The 24,370-nt window shown below is 43.9% G+C and overlaps 1 protein-coding gene across 1 annotated transcript in view; it reads left to right on the top strand.

Annotated features, from left to right (window-relative positions):
* Positions 1–16,556: 16,556 nt before the first annotated feature.
* Positions 16,557–24,370, top strand: part of LOC117755037 (inactive dipeptidyl peptidase 10-like) — a 144,349-nt gene continuing 136,535 nt past the window's right edge. The window contains exon 1 of the mRNA XM_034574502.1: positions 16,557–16,849. Coding sequence (XP_034430393.1) covers positions 16,790–16,849 — 60 coding nt within the window. The 5' untranslated portion in view covers positions 16,557–16,789. The remainder of the gene's footprint in view (positions 16,850–24,370) is intronic.

The following is a 24,370-nucleotide window of genomic DNA, read 5'->3' as shown; positions in this document are numbered from 1 at the left end:
AATCTGCTTTGATACATCACATTATCTCATTGTGTTGAAGTGGTTTGTCTGTTTGTACGACAGGTTGTGCAGCCAGGCTTCTTATCAGTGTGATTACACAAAGCAAGGCGTCGTGGGTGAGAGCTGGCAGGATGTGTCCTGGACTTAAAGTTGACTTTCACATCCAATTAATTTAGTTCAACCTGCAACGAGTTTGGATTGTACTTCAGGATGTAACGTGTGATGCACAGTTTGCTTATTTATTATAGTTATAGGTTTTTTTGACCCAGCAATAAACTGCATCCAGAACAGGGATGAAGCCAAATGGACGGGAGACAAACTGGTGTCAGTTCAATTCCAACGAGAAAGAAAAATGACCCAGATATTTCCCCCCCCCGTAATTTGGTGCAGACAAAAGTTTCAAAAACAGAATGAATTAGGCAATAAAACTGATAGTAACAAATAAAATTAGATACAAATACAGAGAATTTGTACATGATATCATATTATTTGTAGAGAGACATACCTGCCAATAATAATAATAATACTATTGGCGTGAATTCACAGTAGTACACAATGTGACATGAATATAAAAAGTGTGTGTGTGTGTGTTGTCTGGGGGGGATGTTATGTGGATGTGGAACATTTCAGTCAATATGTTATCAGTGTTGTTGTGACAGCGCGGATCAGAAAATGTGGTGTTGCTGCTTATCTGCTTCCTCATCAGCGCTTCTCTCCCGCTGAAGTTCCACTGCATCTTAAGTGCTGACCAGTTTTTAATGTGGGTTTTCAATATTTTGCCATTTTGCTTGTTTCTGAGCGGCTGAAGCTTCTATTTGTAGATCCAGTGTGTCTCACTGCTGCTGGGAGCGTTTTACCATTCTACGAGAGTGTAAAATGAAAAATGACTCAGCTCTGGCACGATTTTAATTAATGCTGATTCATATGCACCGTCCCTGGTAGATAAATAAACACAAATATAAATATCTTCATTAATCAGGTGGCTCGAGAAATGACGAGGAGGAACGAGAAACATTCCACCATCTCAACATAACCATAAAGATATCACACTATGCAAACACACATTGTGCATAAAGTGGAATTCACTGTTTGAGAGACTTAGACAAACCATTTAATTCAAGTTTAAAAGTAATTTAACAGAAAGATTCTCTTAACACTAATAAATACAATTAAATGGATACAACAAAAATATACTTTCCACCTGTGCCTGCTTGTGGCTCAGGGGGTAGGAGTGGTTTGTCCACTAACCAGACGGTCAGCAGTTTGATCCCAGTCTCCCCATTCCGTGTGTCGAAGTGTCCTTGGGCAAGATACTGAACCCCAAAGTGAGTCACAGCTGTAAGAATGCACAAATATGCATGGAAAATGCACATAGAAAGATATATAGATAGATTGATAGACAGAGCCTGACGGTCCTTTTCCACTGATAACTCTAGTGAAGCAAATGTGTCATCGTGGTGTCACCCTGAGAAAATGTCACACCCTTCCATGAATTTGGTTCTGATCGTCATCTAGAGAACGATTATACATGAAAGACTTAAATCAGCAGCACAGTTTTGAGCTTCAGATGGAAAAGTGGAAATGGAAGAAATGATGCGACGGCAGAATTTGACGATAATCATCATCGTGTGGAAAAATAATCAGTGTTTGAATTCTTATTATTGAAACGGATTTAATCCTTTCCAGTTTTGTATTAATGTAAAAGAAAAACGTCCCATGGACCCCGTGAACTCTCAGTAACCACACAAGCTCCACATTGTGTCTGTGCCTCTTACTGTACCTAACGCAACACAGACCATCAAACCTCGCAGGAAACAGCCACATCAGCGTTTTATCACGGGCAGAGCAGATGGTCGCACAAAGCCAGACAGCCGCCTGCGACTCTGAACAACAGACCACCGCGACGGCGTCCTTCAGATACGAACGCACGCCCTGCCCTGCACCTTGGCTCGTTGAGCAAGTGACCAAACAAGCGTCCGCTGGGGAGACGTGCACTAATCTCACTTTGCAGCCTTAATGGCTGATTAGCTGCTCGGCTGCAGCACATTAAACAGCATGTAAATGAGTTAATTGCAGGTAGAGGGAGCATCACAGTGTCTGCACATTGCTTCAAGGCTACACCGCAAGTTTGATTCCCGTTTTAACCCGTACCTATAACACCTGATATTCCCTAATAATATGAGTTGTCCATGTGCGTGTTTGTGACAGAAATGAACAGGAACAGGTGTGTGGACCTTCTCTTAACTGATGTGACACTCGCCTCTGGCTTCATTTATCCCTCCTAACAGTTATCATCCTTCTAACACACCTGAACGCACACAGAGGTCGAAGGTAGCCTTATGAAAACAACACACACACACACACACACACACACACAGACACACAACATGTCCTCCAACAACGACAACCATCCCTGATCTCATGCGGAGTTCCTAACGGTGAATGAACACTTTCCACACATCCTACGTGACATCACTAGGTGTGTGGATATTCTGCAGCTGTCGGCCGTGGGCAGATACACACATCCACAGATAATCTATATGAACAACATGCCTTGTATTCCCAATATGAACTGTCTCTCCCAGCACAACAACATTCCTGAAACATCCCAGGTCTCATATGTCTCTCACCTCAGTGCTCCATGATTATTGCTCACATGGGATCTCCTTCCATGACTTCCCCATAATCCAGGATGACAGATTCCTCTCCACACCCTCAGCCACCTCTCATTGAATCACCCTTATTGATCTCCCAGCGCAATAACCAGTGTCAAAGCTGTTTGTCAATAGCCAGGATCCGACTGTATTGACCTTTACTGGGCTCAATATGTCACGTGTGTCACTGTAGCCTTGACTTCATGTACGGTGAAGTGATAAATACACGTTTCAGCATCGTTAGGAAGACGACACGCAGGATTCGAACCTTTGCCACATGAACTGAGAGGTTACACGTATCTTCTGGGAGAAATTCCAAGATTAACATGCAGGAGTTATAGTCCCGATAATGTAACTGTACTTCAGGAAGAAAACACAAGTTTCTGATAATGCTACGTAGCCAATGATCTCCCCTTCCTCCCCAAGTCCCAAGTAAACAGGAAACCATTTACTCTCTCACTGATGCAGCCCTGTGTTCTGCTGGTGTCCCCCTCCTCTCACCCAATGTCTCTAAGTATAAACTGTACAGATAATGAATGGATGGATTACTGATAGTAAAACTTTGCAAATGGATGTAGCCCAACAGCTGTGGAACAACCTCCCCCTACTTTTTTAATAGTGTATATTTCTATGAAATTGTAATTGCCCCGCGTGGGAATCGATGAATTGCTGTGACTGCGTCGGCCTTAAACTATGATTACACATGTTTACAGCTCTTGTAAATTACCGCTGGAGCGAAGGAGGAATAAGTGGCAGTGCAGCAGATTGTGGTTCAGTACAGACACTGTCCGAGGGCGCAGCACTGACACGTAATGTGCCCGTGGTAACTTCTCTGAAGGGTCATTCAGCTTCGCAGCCACCAATGAAAAGGCATAAAGTCAACTTTTTACATTTCAGTCATAAAGTGTGTTGCAAGCTTTAGCTCAGGAATGGTTCAATTTTCTATTAATAATTTGTCTTTGCTCTTATAACACCTCACCTCACATGATATCACAGTATGGTGGTAAGAGAGAGAGAGAGATAATGATAAGACGTTACTGTTGATCTATTTCACCTCATCTGGGTCTTTAAAATACTGTGAACTGTTGTAATCCAAAATTTAAATAAGGTCGGTTCTTTCAAGACAAACTCTAAATCAGGGATCACTGCAGTATTCAAGTATTACAGCTTTAGAAATGACCAATCTCACAGCCATCGAGGAAACTCAACGTTCTGCAACTTAAGAACAATGTTCTAACCTACAACCAAATACAGGAAAGATGAACCAGAAGGATAAATGGTTGCACCACAGAAACACATCATCCGTGGTTTGATACTTTCTCTTACTGCCCTTGTTTCCTGTCAACTCTCAAATGAAGGAAAAATTGGACATTACAGATATTTGTTGTTACCACAGAACTATTGTTTTTTTTTGTAGTTTACTAGTCTAACAATGAAATCATTTCAGTTCCTCTTTTACATCACTCCTCAATATCTCATTTTACAGGAGGTTTCTTTTATTCCTGTTGTCTATCTAGTTTTTATCTCTTCTATTTCACCTTTTCATTGCTCACTCAGGGTTTATGTTGTTATTTATGTCTTTGTTGTTTTTTACCTTGACTGTGTGAGCCACGTTATTTTGTTATGTCTTTTAAAAAGTGCCACACAAATATAGTTTAGTATTATTATTTACTGCCGGCCCTGCCACTGCAGTTACCGTGGTCATATTACTTTATGGCATCTTCTGTCAAGAGACACACAACTGTGTTGTATTCAAACAGGCAAGACAAAGCAAGAGATGCATAGCAACACAAATATATTTTCATTTCATTTGACTTAAGACAATGATGAACATAGAAAAACTCAATGGAACAAGGCAAGTGTCACTTAAAGGGACAGTTCACCCAAAAATTAAAATTCACTACTCTCCACTTAAATTCTTAAATAACAGAACCTGCCTGTTTGTTCTGTTCACTCACAACAAAATCACTTTTCCAGCTTGATCTGTTGTTTGAATTCTACATAGATGTCACACGATGACACACTTCAATTGATCCTCCAGCCTCTGTTCAATAGTTAGTACCAATCCGTTGTTGCTACAGGTCTGTGTGAGCCCAAGATAAGACAAACCACACTCATCCAGTATCTGGTCAACCTACAACACCTGTGGCGTTCAACCCGTTTCATGCAGGAACAGCAAATAGTTCAATATTTGACAGAGTTTAGTTTCTTTGCCTTTTATCAGCTTCTCCCAGAAGCCAATCATTCTTCTTTCCCAGCTCCCCGTGCACCATATTACTGCAGGTTGTCATTTTTAAGTTTTAGGGTGCACAACAATTTGCAACTCATTCCATTAACCTATAAGCAGCTGATGAAAACCCTGAAGTCGTGGACCAGACAGTTCACGTTCCAGTTCGACGCAGAGGCAGCAGAGACAAGTGGTGCACACTCAGGGGGTCTCCGGCAGAACCGAGTGGAGGCACGGGGCCTCGGTGGGAGCTCACCTGGTGTGTGATGGAGCGCTGGATGAGATCTATTCATCAGCCGGCCTCGCTGAGAGATGGACCTGCCAGCTTGTCCACTGCTCACAACGGGGCCAGCCTGAATAAATAATGGAGGACGTGTGGGAGCGAGGTGGCTCCGCCGCCGCTGACCACAGCCACCGCTGCTCCGGAGTGTCAGCTGAAGGTTTTTATGTTGGGCTGATGAGGCTGTTTTAAAAGAAGATGAGAGCCACAGCACTGACACACGACTGATGCATCTTCATGAGTCAGTCATTCTCTGAATTTGAGAATTAGTTGATGTCGAACACCGACTGAAAACACAACTTATCCCTGATAATCTTCATGGTTGACATTTCAAATATACTGAGACCTATTCTGTGGATGGAGGATTTCTCTGAGTTGTGGATTTGTCCCTCTAACTTCTACCACTTCAAATCAAGTGATGGAACTAAATGTCCAGAAGGTGGTGAAGATATCATCCCTGAGGACACAGTGTTGGATGGAGAGCTTTCAGAAAAAGATGGAACTTTGTGTATTGAGATATAACATTTAAAAGATGATGAGATCTGTGACTAATCACTACTCATTGCCGACGTTTGTCCCATTAAGACGTCCACATGGATTCGGCAGCAGTGTTGCTCCGCACATGTTGGAAATTGCTACCTCTGGCTAAATTAAACATCTCATCTGAAAAACTAATTGCTTCCAATTTGAAAATCTGTTCCTCAAAGCAGAGCCAGATATCTGAAGAAGAGACGCCTGCAAACCAAGTCACTCCCTTGAGTTTTATAACACTCCCACATCCAGGGCAGCGTTTTCCAATACGGTGTATTTCATAAAGAATTTAAGATGTTATAACTAATGGCTTCATTAATGTTCAATTATACACCATTAAAAAGGAAAATATACGGGAGTGGAAGAATCTCTGCCAGGCAGCAAACCCTCACACCCCCCCCCCCCCCCTCTTTAAATATTAGTAGAATTATTCGTCTTTGCAGAATAAACAGCCGAGCGGACTGCAGCCCACAGAACTGGATCATTACACACTCAGATTATTTCACAAGATTTCATAAGACCCACGTCAACGGGAGTTTTTTCTGATCTGCATTTTAAATAAATCTCCATGAGGCTTCTTCCTTCAGTCTGAAAGAACAAACTATGTGTTTGAAACTACAGCAAATATCAAAAATACATTTTATCTACTGTTAAAAAGTGTTTCGCAAAGACGATGAGTTGTGTGTCACCGGTTTCCTGCTGTTGGTTTGCTCCGCTGTCAGACCCGGTACTGCCCGAACTGTTCTGGAGGATACCATCGGATTATGAACAGGGGGGAAGTTCTTGAGAACTAACATGGATCCACAAGTGTGTTTGCTATGTTTGTTATCCAGCCTCACAAGTCAGACTCAGTTTGGTGTCAGGACATCCACTTCAACAGGAATAACAAAGAAAGTTGTGTAGTTTCAAATATAGTTTTCTGAAGAGTTAGAGTCAAATCAGCTTCCTGCAATGGAACAGATGTTATCCTTAAATGAAGTGCTGATAGATGTGTGAGGTTTTCAGAGAGAAGACGGTTCTATATCAGGATCCGGGCAAAGTACAGATGGCATCAGATGTTCTTCTGTTCCTGAGTGAAGCTGCAGACATTCTTATGGCTGAGCATTATCTGAACCCAGCGTGCAGGCAGTGTTTTAATTTTAGAGCCAGTATGCTACCAATTTATTAAAGAAATCCTTTTTATACATTGAGGAACCTTGACAAGGACTTTAAAGAATATGGATTCCTTATGAAATATTAGCTGTAGATGACATGAAGTAGAATATTTCTCCCGTCATCATTTCTTTTTTTGAAAACAGAAGAACGAACAGTAAGAATAATATCACGGAAATGCACCATCACTGCAGCTCCACACCCTTTCTGTGCTTCACACACACACACACACACACACACACACACACACACACACACACACACACACGGTATATTTCTTCAGGGATTCCCTCTGAGCCAGATCTAATCTATGTAACAGGATGGATTAGGTTATAGATTATTAATCTAAGGATGGATGGGGATGCCAAGATGTTTGAGCCTGCAGGTTTCCCTTCTGCCACTGAACGCTAAGAAATTGATCTGCAGGTTGCTGCCTGCTGGTCTCTCACAGCAGGGACGTCTCGCTGCTCCTCCGGGGGAGCGTTCGTTCACGTCCCTGTGAGCGGGACAATAACCCTCATCTGTACCATCTGCATCATTTGTTTGTTGACCAGTCGTGTTTTCGCTTCCACAGACCTACGGGAGCATCTCCTGCCTGCAGAGCACGTTACCTTCTAATTGTCTCAGAATGAAGAATGAACCATCACACGCTGATCTTCTCTTCATCTTGTTAGTCAGCATCTCACCGGGGAAACTTTATTGCCTTTTCAACTCAAGCTGTGTCTCCTCCTTCTGTTTCTCTTTCCTCGTCTTCACTGAGTCGACTTTATCGTCTCGGGGAAGCAAGACCATGGTTTCATTTGCAGACATCCCCAGCTTGTGTGAAGGAAGAGTGGAGCACAATGAGCCTGGACCACAGATGTGGGCGGATGCAGACCGCCTGCTGTTTGTTTGAGGCAAGAGCCTTATTTTCAGTTGAGGAAATAGTTCTTGTTGTGGGAGGAAGTCGTCCTTACTTCAAACAGACAGTTTGTATCACGCACAGAAGGATTTCAATTTAACGTGAATATATTATGACTCAATTATACGGTTCTATCTGACACTTTAAACGTTATATTGACGTATTTCTATTGGTTTTAAAACATACACATAACACCAAACTAAAACATAAAACCCATAACACAAAAAACCTGCCTGCAACAGAGAAGATCAGCAGATCTCTGATATATAAAGTTGATATATAAAGTTGATATATAAAGTTGATATAAAATTGAAAATTCACCGTGTGTCTCACAAACAGATGAAGAGTGAATTAATGAAACTGGTAAAAAACAAGGATACATTAGACCCCTGATGTTCAGTTAAATCCCTGATGACCGAGAACAGAGAGTCACACAAAACTCAAAGTTCAAATCAACACTGTGACGCAGACAGAGGTTCACAGACAGGAAGTTAGTTAGTGATGCAAAGGTTACAGGCAAAAACAAAAACAGCCCCAAAACAAGCAACAAGTCAAAACCCCCGACGGAGGCGATGAGAAGTGGAGGAGACATTATCTGACCTTGTTTTGTGTGAATTCAATGGTTATAAATGAAGCTCCTGGACATTTCCCATTTTGAGGGATTCAGTATCTGTACTTGTATCATCTAAAGTGATATCTGAGGATAACCCAGAATGTTTATACATTATTTCTGCAACGCTTGTCTGTGTTATGACATGTGAGGACCAATCAGGTTGAGCCTCGGTAACAAGAGGGTTTGATTCCCTCAAACATCAGATTTTTATGGATGATATTTTGAATCACACAGATTGAGAGAGATGTTTATACACTTTACAGTTACCATGCAAGACGGCCAGCTTATAATGTTAATGACATATTCCAAGCTAATGTTTGATAACAAGGATTCATGTTATTATTCACTTCTATTATAGTAATTTCTGCACTGTTGAAATCCCCCAGATGTTGATACTGATGGTTTAAATAACTCTTTACATCCACGTGAAGATGAACATGGAAGAAGTCAAGTTTTAACGATCAGACTTTTACTGTCAGTCAGTGCCTTTGATTATCAGACTTTATTGTAAAATCAGGTGTGAACTAAAGCTGCAAACACACATCGGCAGCTTCCTGAGAGGATTAGCAACAAATAGAAGCTCCAGTAAACACAAGTACACGGTTTCCTCTCTCCCCAGGTGTAAGGCTTTTCATCTTCGTCTGTATATTTTGAAGTATTCCATTGTCTGGTCTCTAATATTTGCAGAGAGTCTGCACCTGTGCTATACTTTATGTCTTTATGACTGTCTTGAATCCTCGTGTAATTACTCCTGCCTCTCCTCAAACGTTCTTACTCCAATTCATCAGCTGACAGAAAGATGAAGAAGCCGTGAATCTGAGTTAGTTTTTTTATTATCTTTTTATCGATAAGCTTCCATCTGTCATCCTCCTGTAGGTGTTGCTATATTTATATTGATGTGATGTGGCTATTTATCCGTGTGCATTGTATTGTACTCCCTACTGTTGCAAACAAAATATATAATCAAGTTTGTGTGACATACAACACTCTCTACATCATATAACTCCATATCCACTGTTGTGTGTAATGATGTTTCTTTGGTTGTGTTGATATCCCGACAGTCCTATTGGCTCTCCATCTAATTGCAGAACCTGATTGCTCGTCCGTCCGATCGCCCTCACCGGCCCGACGCCGCATGGATTCATCACTGAGTGCAAATACTTCATTTTGAAGGGAAAGTGAGCACCGTGGCACTGGGCTGTCAGACGGCTGCAGCAAATTATGGATTTGTGCGATGTGGGATATAATTCTCATTTATGAGAGTGGATCAGTTAATGCTGAACAGAGCTGTGAGAGCAGCTCCTCACGTGCTTGACAAGGGGCCGTGTTTGAGCCACAATGGCCGTCAGGATGCGCTAAGAGGGCGACAGGTTCCTTGTACTCGCCATCAACATTTATTGGCGTGGTGGTTGAAGAGCTACAAGGAGCTCGTTGTTGTGTAAGTCCTGAAGGTTGTGTCTGGGGCTGTGACTGAAAAAATATTATCGCAATAAACAAGAAGGGCGGTCGGAGAAGTCACACCTCCACCGAGGCTGATGCCCGAGACACGACGTGTAAATCCTGCTGCCAGAGTCAACGATGAAGGCTCAAGATGGCGACCGCTCAACTACTAATGAATTAATCAATGAATAAAACATTTTGTACTTCACATCATATTCAGTGAAATGTGTATCAATAAATCATCAATCCTCAGAAGACGTTATTACGACTCAACTTATTGTTGTGAAATATTATCATATATTTCTTTATAATACCAGAATATTGGATATTTGACATTTTAGATTTCCTCGTGTTAATTTTCTAACATTTCAGGATAAAGTTGACATTCCAAGATTCAAAATCCTAATTATTCATTTGATTTTCAACGCTAACTTAATTAGTTCCTCTCATGAGCTGCTTCTACAGACAAATCATTCATTGCTTACTGATGTTTTCTCCCTTTTTTTATATTAGATATTTATATCCAGTCTGTTTGGCTGCAGCTCATTATTGGAATCACACGGTGCAGGAGTCTCCTCTCTTGTCTGTTATTAACGTTTTGCTCCCTAATATCTCCCTCGCCATCTTCACTCTTTCCTGTTGTGCACATGAATAGATGATCAAATTGAAAGTGGATTCTCACTTCATGGTCTCGTTTTCCCTGTGTAAAGGGGAAAGCTGCTGGCTAAATCATCAATCTAGTGGGAAAACACGTGTCAGTATCAGCACCCAATGGTCCCACTGTCACGCTTCTGTCTGCCGGATAGCAAGTGGCATGGCACACTCCTGCCAAATGAAGATTTGGACAGGTAATCCACTTTCCTAGCCATGCATTTCATGCACGCCGCCCAACTGAGTACCAGGCGGCGGAGGGATGAGAAGACTTAAAATCTCATTGAGAGTCCATTCCAGGGACGAGGTGTGCAAACCCCCAGGAACGATGACCCGTGAAATCAAGGTGCGGACGACTGTCTCCGCCCGGGCCCGTCCTCATTACGACAACTTGCAAAACAGAGAGGAAAAGGTCACAGAGAGAGAGAGACACTGCAGCACTGAGAGGAGAAGCTCAACCTTGAGAAAGGATACTGGATGCAAGTACGCAGGAAGCACACGTACAGGAGGGTGTCATCGCCGTCTGTAATCACAGAGCAAAGGCAGATGAAAGGATTTGTTTTCGTTCAGTGTCTACATGTACAAAAAGAAAAAGAGCCATTGTTGAGGCTTCTTAAAAATGCAAATTGCTGGCTTTTGGTTCCATAACAAAGAATAAACAGGGACAAGTCTTTGTGTCCCACCGAGCTGTGATGGACTCTGGGAGATGAGGAAGCTATTTCCTCTTCAAAGCAAATTGAACAGAATTGATTCTGTCCCATCCTTTCGCGAGAGTGCAGCTTCAAAGAGAATGTTTCTCCAGAGCTTTGTAACCAGTGTCATCTTACTGGAGCAAACCGAATCCCCTTGTTGTGTGCGTGTGATCCAGTCCCCGGCCAACTTATAGTTAATTAATTCCTCTAACAGACAATTAGTGCGTTCAATCAAATCCTGTGGGCACGTTTGAATTGGGATACGTCCAGTTTCCCACTAAAGCTAATGATTAATCACATTGATTTACCCACTGTGTTCACAGGAAGAATCCCTCCTCACCTCGATCCCGTGGTTTCAGTCCTACGTGGAGGTTCACACCACTAACAGCGCTTTTGGTTTATTAATGTGACTCGTTATGTAAGTTTATTAAATGTTAATCACAATGCATATGTATGACTTCACTGACGGAGATTTTAGCATTTTCATTTACACATCAAATGACCCTTACTTATGTATTCATGCAAAGATCTACTCAGTTCAAGAAACATGATAAACCCGAAGAACGCACAGTAACTTGTCCCTGGATGAGCAGAGAGAATCAAAGGTGGGTCAGTTCTAATGCTGAAGAACAGAGATTTTATTTCTCTGGCATGACTTTGCAGGAACTGAATACACTACACTTTTTTTTTTTTACAAATTGCTGTCATACCCTTTTTTCGTTTTTGAGCTACAGTTCAATTAATTGTTCTCAAACAAGAAATTAGTTTTTTTCTTGACTGGAAATAATAGAAATTCCATGTTCGAGTGAAAGTTCAACACCTTGTTCTGTCGAGCAGGTTTCTGATTCGATGTTTTTATCCACTGCTCCACAGAAGGATAGTTTTAATGGAATCTATGGCTGTACTTATCAGTATATGTATATCTCTTACAACATATCAGTAGATTGAAGAACCTGACAGGACAGAAGTGGCACATTGATTTCTCAAAGTATCCATATGTCCGTTAGCCACAGCTTTTGCACGTCTTCTTTATTCCCTGTGAAGCTCTGGGTGAAGAGCAGCCCTTCATTTAGTTGGGTTTCGCCTGCAGGTGCTTCTTATATCTATTGCCCACATCCACCAAACTGTGCACGGAGCACTGTGCACACAATGGTGCTGATGGACCAAAACCCACGAGTCATTGAGCCTATTACACGATGCATACATGTTCAGTCATGCACATCACCTGCGGCGCGCTGCTTGTGGCCGTCTGACAGAGGAAGTATTAGTTATTGAAGAGTGATATGGAACTCAGTGCATGTTGATGTCGTGCACTAATAACACACACAGACGTCTCTGTAGACACACATCGGCACAAAACTCTTATTTTGGTTCGTTTTCTGAAATCATCGAGCACAGAAAATAAACCTGAAGCCGATTTCATCAACATGAACAACACAAGTGATGGTTTTTCACAAGACAATGATTCTCAATGGTTTTTAAAATACAGATACAGACAGACGGATAGAATGTGCATACAACAAAGTGCAAGACACACACACACACACACACACACACACACACACACACACACACACACACACACACACACACACACACACACACACACACACACACACACACACACACACACTCCCTCCTGCAGCTGTATACACATCTACACTCGCTCTCATCACCTATTCAGGTAAAACTGTATCAGAAGCTGTTGTTTCATTCACAGTAGACACGACCCTGTGCATGAAATCCAATAATTATGAATATTATATTTCATTTCTGCTAATTGCCCCCCCCCGCCCCTCCCTAATCCTACACACTGGGACTTGAATTAGCCCAGTGTAGCTTCCGTGCAGTGTTAGCAACAAATCTCTGGTTTATATCAAAGCTTAAAGGCTTAAACACACTTGCATGTGATCTGCCTCCATGCAGGGTGTTAATTCACTGCAGAGGGAGACGACAACACGCGGTAAATGAATACAAATGAATAACATTATCTTGTGTGGTGTGAGGTGTCTTCCCCGTGTACACACACATTGATATGTGGCCTCGGAAAACTTGTCGCCAAGATGCAACGGGCAGCATCCAGCTAATGAACTGCTCAGATAACAATGCATGATGGGAAACAGATGTGCCACAATTGTTCAATTAAACCCCTAGTCCTTTGATTTGGGGGACGGGGGTGGTGGTGGTGGGGGGGGGGGGGGTCCTTGAATATCTCAACATTTTCAGTCATAACTATTTGCAAAGCGAGACCCAGGGAGACATGCGGGGGACAGAACGGAGACAAAGGAGGAAAACAAAAAGAATGAAGAGGGTTTTTTTTATTTTTTCAAACAGACAAAGCAGAAACACCACAGCACCCGAGGGCTGTGTGTAATTCACCAGCTTCTGAAGGCCGCTGCCGACACATTTACTCACTGTGTCCTGAAGAAGCATATTTCTCCCCTGCCTGTGGAATCACTCGATATCAGCGCCTCGAACTGAGAGTTTCCCCTCGGCACTGTAATAAGATGGTGTCTCTGTTTGCCACGTCGTCCATGTTCAGGGTGTTTATCACTGTTAAGTTCTGTTATTCATCCAGATGGCGTCAAGACTAATAAATCTGGTATAAGATGGGTTTGATTACCATGCTAATCGTAAAGTTTACCATTCAATAGATTCTATAAAAGATGTATTTTGTAAATGTAAAGATGACATGTGGCAATGTTCCTGAGAGTAGAAGTGGCTTTAAAAGTTTCCCAAAGCAACATTATGATATGATCAGAAACACATGGACAAAAACAGTGAAATCAGACATATTACTGATGTTTCACTGAATAATCTGCTGGTGAATTATTGTGAACTAAGAGCTCTGGTCATCTGAGAGGTGTAGTTGTTATTAGTCTAATTAACGATCTGTTTGGAAATGTGCACCAGGTCTGTACAACGTAAACCTAGAGGCAGCTCCTCAAGGTTTACATCCTGTTTCAGGCTGTGTGGTGTTGAGGGAAACTTTAATATTCAAGTTTAATATCTTCACTCTCATATTCAGGATATATTGTACATGGTGCTTTTACTGTACTCGACAACATTTGTGTTGAATCAAATCACCGGGTATTACTCCATGCCTCGCAATCTTAGGCTAATCTGATCTGACGTGTGCACGCTGCTTTTGGGGAAATTATTATTAACTTGAAAACAAACATTTAACCACCTTAACTCAATAAGGCAAAGATTTACCTATTCACAGCAGCTTTAGTGTTTCTTTGTTGTTGTGTTTGTGGTGTAAAATGTTGACAGATATATTGTGTTGTTGTCTGCTTCACTACACACAAACCTCATGTCCCTGTTGTTGCTGGCTTGCTGTTTGGTGCTGGGCAGATGCTAACAGCAGGATTATCTGCTGCTCTGAAAACAGCTGCCTACGCCGAATAGAATTCCCCCCCCCCCCCCAAACAAAACGTATTTTAAATAAGGCTGAAAACACCTTCAGAAATATATCGTATATAGACAGTATGTGATGTTATATACAGCTGGGAGGAGGTCGGACGGGAATAAGCCACTTTGTTCAAGCCCCAAAGGTCAGTGAGCAGCTGAGGAGGGAGACTTGTGACGGGGTGAATCCACCAAACAGCGACAATTATAGTATTTACAAAGCAGCTCTGTATAATACATATATATTATATATATAGATAGATATATAATAAATAAAGTGTGTGGGCAGTGATGGGTACATTGTTTTTAGCATTTAAATGCAGCATAAATTGGCCTAATTATTTACATAACGGTCGGTACGAGCAAACACTTTATTGTTAATTGTTGAGATTTGAGTCGCTGTGGGAATCAGAACGTTGATAAGTGCAGCTTGAAAGGTTTTACGTTCACTTGATGTTGCACTAGAGCACCTCCAGCCCCCCCCCCCCCCCCCCCCCCCCCCCACCCCCCCATTGTGCTCTCAGCAAAGTGTGGCTAAGCCCAGTGAAAGTGACCCACCACCATTAGCCCACACTAGCATGATAGGTAGCAACAGGTAGCTACAGATTCCTTATATCAGTAACAACAAGCCAACAGAATAACTTGCCTATCTATACCGGAAATTAAAAAAAAACCTACTTCTTCAGTGGATTTATGATTGAGGAGAAGAGTCAAGTTGAAGCTGCAGCTCACTGGCTTCAGGCCACAGGCTCATTTTGAAAAGCCTGACTAATGCTGACTCTCTGACTCGGTTTAAACAACATGGTTTCTCCTGTTGAGGAAATTCTGGAGGGTTTGCTTTCACTTGAACGCTTCATACTGGACTCTGACGTTTCACGGCATAAATATGGGCATGACAGGGACGACACACAAACACCCACACAGAAATGAGCATGCATGTGCAGCAAGACCATGCTACCAACGAACAGAGAACCTTGGACCACAACACGTGCACAGAGGAAGTGTGACTGAACTCTAGATGCCATTACTCCTCTACATCTTTACATATGAAAATAGATATTTGCTGCTGTATTGATGTTTAAAATATCATGCGTGTAACCTTTAAAGGTCAAATACTGGAAACACAGCAGAGTGGAAACTCCAGGGGGTCTTATTTGGCCCTGGGCCTTCCTTGCAGGTTATTACAGTCCTAATTACTAATACATTGTTCTGTTTGTGTGTTTCCAAAGGTTTCTGTGTCTACTTGTTCTATTTAATAGTTGTTTGGAGGATGCCCATGTCGTCTATCGGCCCAGATGACACATGGAGCTTCTCCCCCCTCCTCTTCGTCTACGTTACATTAATGTCTCATCACTACATGCTCCTGACTCGACTTCTTCCCCCGGAGACCTTGTGCTTTATCGCTGCAGATTCCAGGACCTGCTGCTGCGGCCACATTGTGGACCTTGGTGGAAGCTGACTGTGAATTCTGATTGCAACTTGATTAGATATACATTATGCTTACACACATTTACTACTATTACTGACCATGCCTCTATCGTTATAACTGTCTTTAATGCTCCCTTCATTTCTGTCTGACATTGATACTCCTCTTCATTTATGTTGTCTTTTGTCATGAACATGTTAATATTGTTATATTGTTGATGTGCTGTCAGTTCTGGGAGAGAGATCCTTCACATGCGACTCTCTGAGGTTTATCTGGTAGTTTTCCCTCACTCTGGGTTGAGGACTGTCACTCAAATTGTGATTTGTGACTATGAGCTACACAAATAAAATCTGGTTGATGCTTGAAGAGATAAATGCACCGGTATTTGATCTGGTTCCAGGTGCTGTATCTATGGTCAGTGTATGTGCGTGTGATGCTTGTGCATGTGAAGGTATTTAAAAAGGAGGCTGGGCTGTGGTGGGACCTCTGGCACAGACACGGACCTCGTCATACCTGGAGTTTTTTTTTTTACTCTCCTCCGGACACCCCATTCAGATATCGGTCGCCCCTGGTTACCCCATCACCACCGGTCGTTTTGCGCACAAGCCTCCATACATCGCGCCGTGCGCCGCGCGACGCACGGGCAGTGGCTGCTGTCAGATGCGGTTGCGCGCCTCACACCGAACAAAGAGCGACAACAAGGAGCATCAGAAGCTGCAGAGGACCAGGAGGAGCGCGCCGTGTTTCCTCCCTCCGCTGCTGCTGCTGCGTGTCGCTGGGATAGAAGGAGTGTTTGTGTCGGCGTCCCAAGATGAACCAAACCGCCTCCGTGTCGCATCAGGTCAAATGCCAGTCCACCAAGACCATCAAGGTAGGGTTTGAGATCGATTCCTCCCGCTGTGAGGAACTTATCCGTGTTTTCTGTGACTGAATCTGTGTCGGCAGCATCTGAAGCAGCTCCAAACTTCGCTGTGAGCTTCGGTGCACGGGTATGCGCATTGACGCGCAGCGCTTTGGAGATGGTCTGTGGATATCACAGCCTCAGCCCCTGTTGTTGGGAAGTTACAGCTCCCGTGTGAAGCGGATTCATTTCGACATGAAGGTTAACACGGAGCCTGAGTCCAGCTGCTGAAAGTCCAGTGCAGATGTGTTGGATGATGGATGAGGAGGCACAAACTGGCGCAGTGGCCAGATTTCATTCACATCACGTCGTTCTCCTCGTTATTATAACGTGTGTGTGCGTGTGTGTGTGTGTGGACTGAGCAGAAAACTATAGAGTCTCTCTTCCATCACAGCTCTGACTGGTGTCCGTGTGCCTCCTCCATGTGCTTAATGGTTTGGGATCATATGTGAAACCCTGCACCATCACACACCAGTAAGGCTGCCTGCGTGCTTCTGATGGCGCATCACTTTGCTCAACTTTGCCATGAGATCATCCCGATTCCCAACCTGTTGTCACAATGAATACATGGCGTTAAACATGGTGGAGTGTGTGCGCGTGTGTGTTCAGTGCATGTGAACAGGTGAGCGGACAGGTGATGGATTTGAAACCATCGCTTTTTGTCTCAGTCACGACCGAGAAACGTCCAATGCAACATCCGCATTGTCTTCATATAGTGCACCTAAACCTGGGAGGAGGGAGTGTGGAATGCATGTGTGTGTGTGTGTGCTTCTAATGCAGTGTGTGCGTGTGTGTGCGTGCATATGAGCCCGCACACCCTCTCTCTTTGTGTGTGTGTGTGTGTGTGTGTGTGTGTGTGTGTGTGTGTGTGTGTGTGTGTGTGTGACTCAACAGTGGGATCGATTCTGCTTCACATCACTTTTCAACCTCGATGTCCCACCAGAGAAATTCAGCTTGGGGGCAAATGCATAGATCCTCCCCCCCCCACCCCCCCACCGCCCAACCCACTGGCAAGCAATTCTGGAACACAAGGCTGAATTTATTACTGGAGTTTGACTTGGGATGAAAGATGAGGGGAAAATATGAAATTGGTTAATAGGATCCGTGATGTTTTTTAGTTTTTTATTTTCTTGGTAGAATGAGAAAGTGCTGCTCTGCTCCTTCTCGTGGCTGAGGAGGCGCCACTGGTCCTGATGCTGGGTCCAGTGGCTGAGGAGCCGCCACTGGTCCTGATGCTGGGTCCAGTGGCTGAGGAGCCGTCACTGGTCCTGATGCTGGGTCCAGTGGCTGAGGAGCCGCCACTGGTCCTGATGCTGGGTCCAGTGGCTGAGGAGCCGTCACTGGTCCTGATGCTGGGTCCAGTGGCTGAGGAGGCGTCACTGGTCCTGATGCTGGGTCCAGTGACTGAGGAGCCGTCACTGGTCCTGATGCTGGGTCCAGTGGCTGAGGAGGCGTCACTGGTCCTGATGCTGGGTCCAGTGGCTGAGGAGCCGTCACTGGTCCTGATGCTGGGTCCAGTGGCTGAGGAGGCGTCACTGGTCCTGATGCTGGGTCCAGTGGCTGAGGAGCCGTCACTGGTCCTGATGCTGGGTCCAGTGGCTGAGGAGCCGTCACTGGTCCTGATGCTGGGTCCAGTGGCTGAGGAGGCGTCACTGGTCCTGATGCTGGGTCCAGTGGCTGAGGAGCCGTCACTGGTCCTGATGCTGGGTCCAGTGGCTGAGGAGCCGTCACTGGTCCTGATGCTGGGTCCAGTGGCTGAGGAGGCGTCACTGGTCCTGATGCTGGGTCCAGTGGCTGAGGAGCCGTCACTGGTCCTGATGCTGGGTCCAGTGGCTGAGGAGGCGTCACTGGTCCTGATGCTGGGTCCAGTGGCTGAGGAGCCGTCACTGGTCCTGATGCTGGGTCCAGTGGCTGAGGAGGCGTCACTGGTCCTGATGCTGGGTCCAGTGGCTGAGGAGCCGTCACTGGTCCTGATGCTGGGTCCAGTGGCTGAGGAGCCGTCACTGGTCCTGATGCTGGGTCTTCGTGCTGCTGATGTAGCTCAGTGTTAGTTCGATGCTGGTTTTCACCAACCGCCCATAAAATTTCACGTGAGCCACAAACTAGGATGCTCGTAAAAAAAAAAAAAGGCATAAAAAGCCGCGGTGCTTGTGTTTTAAAATGAGGTGTTTTGATTTAGGGCCTTTGTTGGAACCTGGTGTATAAAGTCTGCAGACGTCTGAATGTATCGACTATTTTGAGCCTTGAGTGTTGCACGAATTTTTAAATCACAAGAGTGCAGGACACACTAACTGGAGCCTAAACGTGTGAAGGAAGCGCCACAGGCTGCAAATCTGAAGAGAGCTTGAGTCCGTTGCAGAAGTCGACGATGTGTTTTCTTTGTGCAGGTTTGTGGCTCTGAACAGTCTGAACAGACCCAACATGTAATATTGTGAACATTCGTAAAGCTTTTATATTATAATAGTTTATATAATAGTTTGTCATAATAAAAAAAGCCGAACGAGCAGGCACACTGTGAGCAGTCATTTCCAACAATACCAGTCGAAAATACTGTTTTGACTGCAGTACATTATGGGATGCATCCAGCTGAGAGCTCTATGATGAACATCAACGTCATCGGCAGATTTGTAATTGTCTGTTTTCACTTTCAGCTCATGTTTCGATGGAAAAAGACAAAAACCACCAGGAACCCATGTAGCTCTGATTGATTTAAACTGGTTTAAATGATAATTCTGGTTTATTTGATGCTTTACGTAGATTTGGCCATTATAGATTCATTAATGTGATTTGTGAACACTGGCATGTTGCTGCATGACGGTGGAAGAAGCCTGATGAGCAGGCAGATTGCAAACAAGCCAAAGGTTTTGCCATATATTTATTTAGTGAAGTGACCCAAAATACGAAAAAAGTCAAGGTTGAAGCAGGAAGATGCTCCGAAAACTCTCATGGATGTTTACGCAATTTTTTTAGCATTATCCAGTATTGTTGCTGCTGCCTTCCCTGATGTAGGCTTTTATGTTACTGTACTATAAAGGATGACCATGGGGGGCACCTGCCTCCACTGGCTGGGGGGAGAGGGGAGGGACCAGGAACAGCACCAGTCAGACTGGTTGTCATAATTAAAATGTGAATATTTATATAACAGCAGCAATGAAATCAGCGCCAGGTAATAGTCGTAGTAATGATAATAATAATAATGCTGATAATGAATAATATGGTAATAATAGTTATGATAACAGTAGTTACAGTAGTGATGTCAGATCTGGATCCTGCAGACCTGGAGTCAGAGATACCAGCAGAATGAGGGAGAGAGATGAAAAGCACCATCTCTGTCAAACTGATCCCAGTCCACTCGAAACCAGCACGAAGACACAAACACAGACATATTTAATGTGAACGGACGGTTGTAGCTTCGGCAGAAAACAGTGACTTGATGCTTCTTGTACTGAGACGCTGACGGAGGAAACGTGTTTTCGGGGCCTTTGAGCGAGACAAAGGAAACAGAGGATCACATAATGGATATAAATGTGAATAACAGTGTCGGTCAGAAGGTCACCGAGACTCCATTGATTTTCCTTTTTGTAAGAGCGTCGAGAAAACATGCACACGGTCATCCATCATGTTGGCTTTTATTTTATTTTTTTAATATCATTGTCTGTGAGCAACAGATTGTGTCTCTACACTTCGTGGTGCATCACGCAGTCAGAAGGCTCGTGCTCGGTAGCTAATAAAACCACATCACTAAGAGGGAGTTTTACCAAGTTTCCAGACGTGTGCCTTTTATTCGATTCCTGTTAAACCTTGGTTCCTGCGAGACCGAGGACCGAGGACTCATCGGGTTGATTTGAAGTCTGTCAAAGTGACAAGGACAGTCGTCTGGGAGTTTGAGAATAAAACAGGGACGATCAATGGAGGTAATTAGAAAAGACAGACGACTTGTTTTAGCGTCCAAGGACAAAAGGCAGCAGGGGCAGAAATCTGAAATCACACAAGGGGCTGGAGAGAGGTTTGTTTCTTATTGTTCATCACATGCAGCACATGTGTCGATATACGTGGAGGCGGAAGAGGTAGTGAACAGACGTAACATTAAATAATCCTTATTCACTTTACTGCAGCTTGATGTTCTGACACATGTTGACACCTGGATACATATTCTGGATTCTTTGCTGAGCCAAAATGGTTTCGGGATCTTTGCTTTCTGTGGCAGTGACAATACACAGAGCTTGAATTCTTTGAGAGTATTCGACCTCGTGCTCCGTTGCTTAGAGGGCTGCCGTGGGCTGAACCCCCGATGGTTTGCAGGAGTGCTTACTTACCACAGGACTTCTTTCTGAGTCTCTGTGTGCAGCCCTGTTGTACCTGTAGTCTTACTTCTGGGTAAAGACGAGCCAGGTCGGAGCAGGGCTGCTCGATGCATTCACAGCCAGTTACAAAACTCCCAAATCATAGCCGTGGTGAGTGACACTGTGTGTGGAGCATCTACTACAGATGCACACTGCCTTCAAAACGTGTTTCAGAAATCTGTGAAACAAGCAGGGATCACGGTCGGGATTAAAAACACCCAAACTCCTTTGTGTTGCACCAAAAAAACGCTAATCTCTTCATGTCTGACCCTTGTCGTCTCGCGCCGGGGTCTTAACGTCTCTGTGTTATCCTCTTAAATGCCCCCTCTTCACATTGTGGCTGTGTCCTTACGCCACGCGCCAAGATAAGAAATCCAATTAGGACGAGGCACCAGATTTGTCGTGGGCCTTTGCTGCTGGGGTCTAGCGGCGTTTAACAAGGCTGGCGGGCAGCTGGAGGCTGGTGTCGTTGGCGGGGCCCCCGCGAGTGTCAGGTCCACCCACATGCAGATTTCAGCTACACACTGGGATTGTCGAAGAAGCAGGGAGCTGTGTCAGCGCTCCTCTCCTAGCGTGCACATCAGTGACGGGAGCACGGGGTTGTGTAAAAGAACGTGCCGCACTTCCCAAGCTGTGCTGTAACACTGTGGATTTACACTGACGCTGCACCGCGAGGATCTCAACAGGGAGTTTGGTGAAAGTGACACTCGGTGATTTATGTAAGTGCAAAGGACTGAGTCTGTTTTTTTGAAATACCAATTTTAGGATCCTGTTTCATGATGACAAGATGAAATACCTCTGAGTGCGAGCGTACCACTGGATCCACCACCCACCCGCTCTCAGACATTTATAGTCACATCGCTGAAGTTCTCCAGTGACAAAAAAGCAGGGAACTGAAAATTAAAGTGACACGAAGTCTTGGAAACAGTTGGCAAAACTGTGTCTTTCATAAAAACCAGACGTTCTGCCACTTGAAATCCGTCTCGAGTACAGTTTCTGCACCGGGGACGAGATCGCTGCTCGTCCCTTCGAGGCCACATCGGCCCTGAGAGGAAAATCTGTGGTGGGAATTCAACCAAGAGGAAAAAAATATTGGTATTTAGAAATCTGACCATTTTCACCTGCAGTGTTTCCTATAGGCTACATTGATTTATCTGTGGTGGCCCCTCCAGAATATCAAACATTGACCACCACATATTGATTTTCTATATTTTACAAATGGGTAAAACTTTACATTATCGCAGAGCTGTGCACGGAGCATTGATTCTGTATCTCTCTCTCTCTCACAAACACATCGACCACGTGCCGTCTCTCTGCTCACACTGAAGGATTTCTGCTGTTGGCGTAGTTGCTTGAAAATTGTTTCTCTTTGAAATGATTTTTTCGGGGCATTTTCATGTCTTTATTTCATAGCAGAGTGAAGAACAGAAGGGAAACAAGGACATGGAGAAGGGGACTGACAGTAAATGGTCCCGCTGACTCAAAAGGGCTCGTCCTGAGGTGGGAGTCCGACCAGGGGGATTGTTTTTTTATTATTAGTTCATATTTACATGCCTCAACCAGCCTGTGACGGCAGGTGCACATGCAAAGGCCATATTTCCACACTTGAAACATCCCTAAATTTGTGCACACAGGACCTTAATCAGTTGTTTGTATATTTATGTTTCGTGCTTCAAGGTTGAAGATATTTCAAAATTTCAAACCCCCTGTTTACGGACCTTTAGTTGCAAAGTGCTTTAAAAATAAAGGATAAAACAACAGGGAAATTAAAGAGGGCTTCAATCTAAGTAATTTAAAAAGCTCACAGACCTAATGAATTAAATCCCTGATTGATTGGCCTGTTATTTTACTAATTAATTATGTCTAATATGGTAATTATAATTTCTACTTTACCACACAGGAAAGTAATAATAAACACCAGTTTATGAAAAGGAGATGGTGTTTGCATGTTTTCTTTGTTCACACACGTGCACACATCTCATTAGATAAACTAGTTTCACGTCATGTCAACGAGTTATTTACTTTTTCTTGAGAGCTGATTTCATCCAGTTCTGCCAGTATTTATCGATTGCAAATTGAGTGAAAGCAAAGTTTAGACACCAAGTGATGCTAAACGATTTCCTCTGTCGTACATCGGCTCAGTGAGCAAACATCCACTGGAGCGTCCGTCATGCAGTCGATGAAAACCACCTCAAACTAGAGCGTGTTCTGTGTCTGTGGATATATTCGGCTTCTATGCACTGATGTGCTCTGATCAGGGAAAAGTTCTCACGTTGCTGCTGCAGTGACAGATTCTACAGATAAGTAATGAGGACACTGCTGATGGAGACTAAGCTGTAATCAACCTCTGTCATGAGGCAAGTCTTGGATTTTAATTTCTGGTGTCATGTCGACATCTGAAGCATCAGTGAGGTTTAATGTGAAGCTCCTCCATCTTTAAAAGTGTGTGTCTAAAATCCGAAACGCCAACAGAGACGGCGTGTTCGTGTGTTCCCGAGTTGAAACGCTGCTCGGATCCTGTTTGATGTCTGACGTGTCAAGAGACAGAAGAATATCAAATGATAAAGAATTCTCTTCAAGATAGCTTTTTCTTTGAGTCTGGATAAACAAAATACACAATTCAAAACATTTTCACTTTTCGTTTGCGTTTGAAACTGTACAATATGTACGGAGCGGCGCGCTCAGCCTCGCCTTTTATCCGAGCTTTTTCCAATCCCTGGCAGGGAGACGAGTATTGTTTGCAATCACTGTGCCAGCGCACGCCACCGATAGCTCTCATCTCCGCGAGTCAGCACCCGGGATGCTCGACAACTCATCCAGCAGGTTATTGAACCTGTGAGGCGTTCCCCTGTTCGGAAGATCTATCACATAAACAGTCTTTAAAAACTGCTCAGGACCGGCTTGCTCGGGGGGTAATAGATAGCTGGAATCAGTCTCATAAAAATGATTGCGTTGGCTCTTGAGTCAGTGAGTCTATAAATTATAGAGCTCCGCCAGCTGATCTCAATATATCCTCCCCTCCGAGTACATCTCTCATTCCCGAGTCTCACCGAGGAATGAGAGATAGATGTGCCGCTAATTTGTTTTGCGGGTGAGACATATGTATCTGCCACTCATTTGAATAAGAGCGCTTTCGCTGGAGAAGGCT

Source organism: Hippoglossus hippoglossus, chromosome 21 (assembly GCF_009819705.1).
Source record: "Hippoglossus hippoglossus isolate fHipHip1 chromosome 21, fHipHip1.pri, whole genome shotgun sequence".
NCBI classification, from domain to species: Eukaryota; Metazoa; Chordata; class Actinopteri; order Pleuronectiformes; family Pleuronectidae; genus Hippoglossus; species Hippoglossus hippoglossus.
This window is presented reverse-complemented; position numbering and strand designations above follow the sequence as displayed.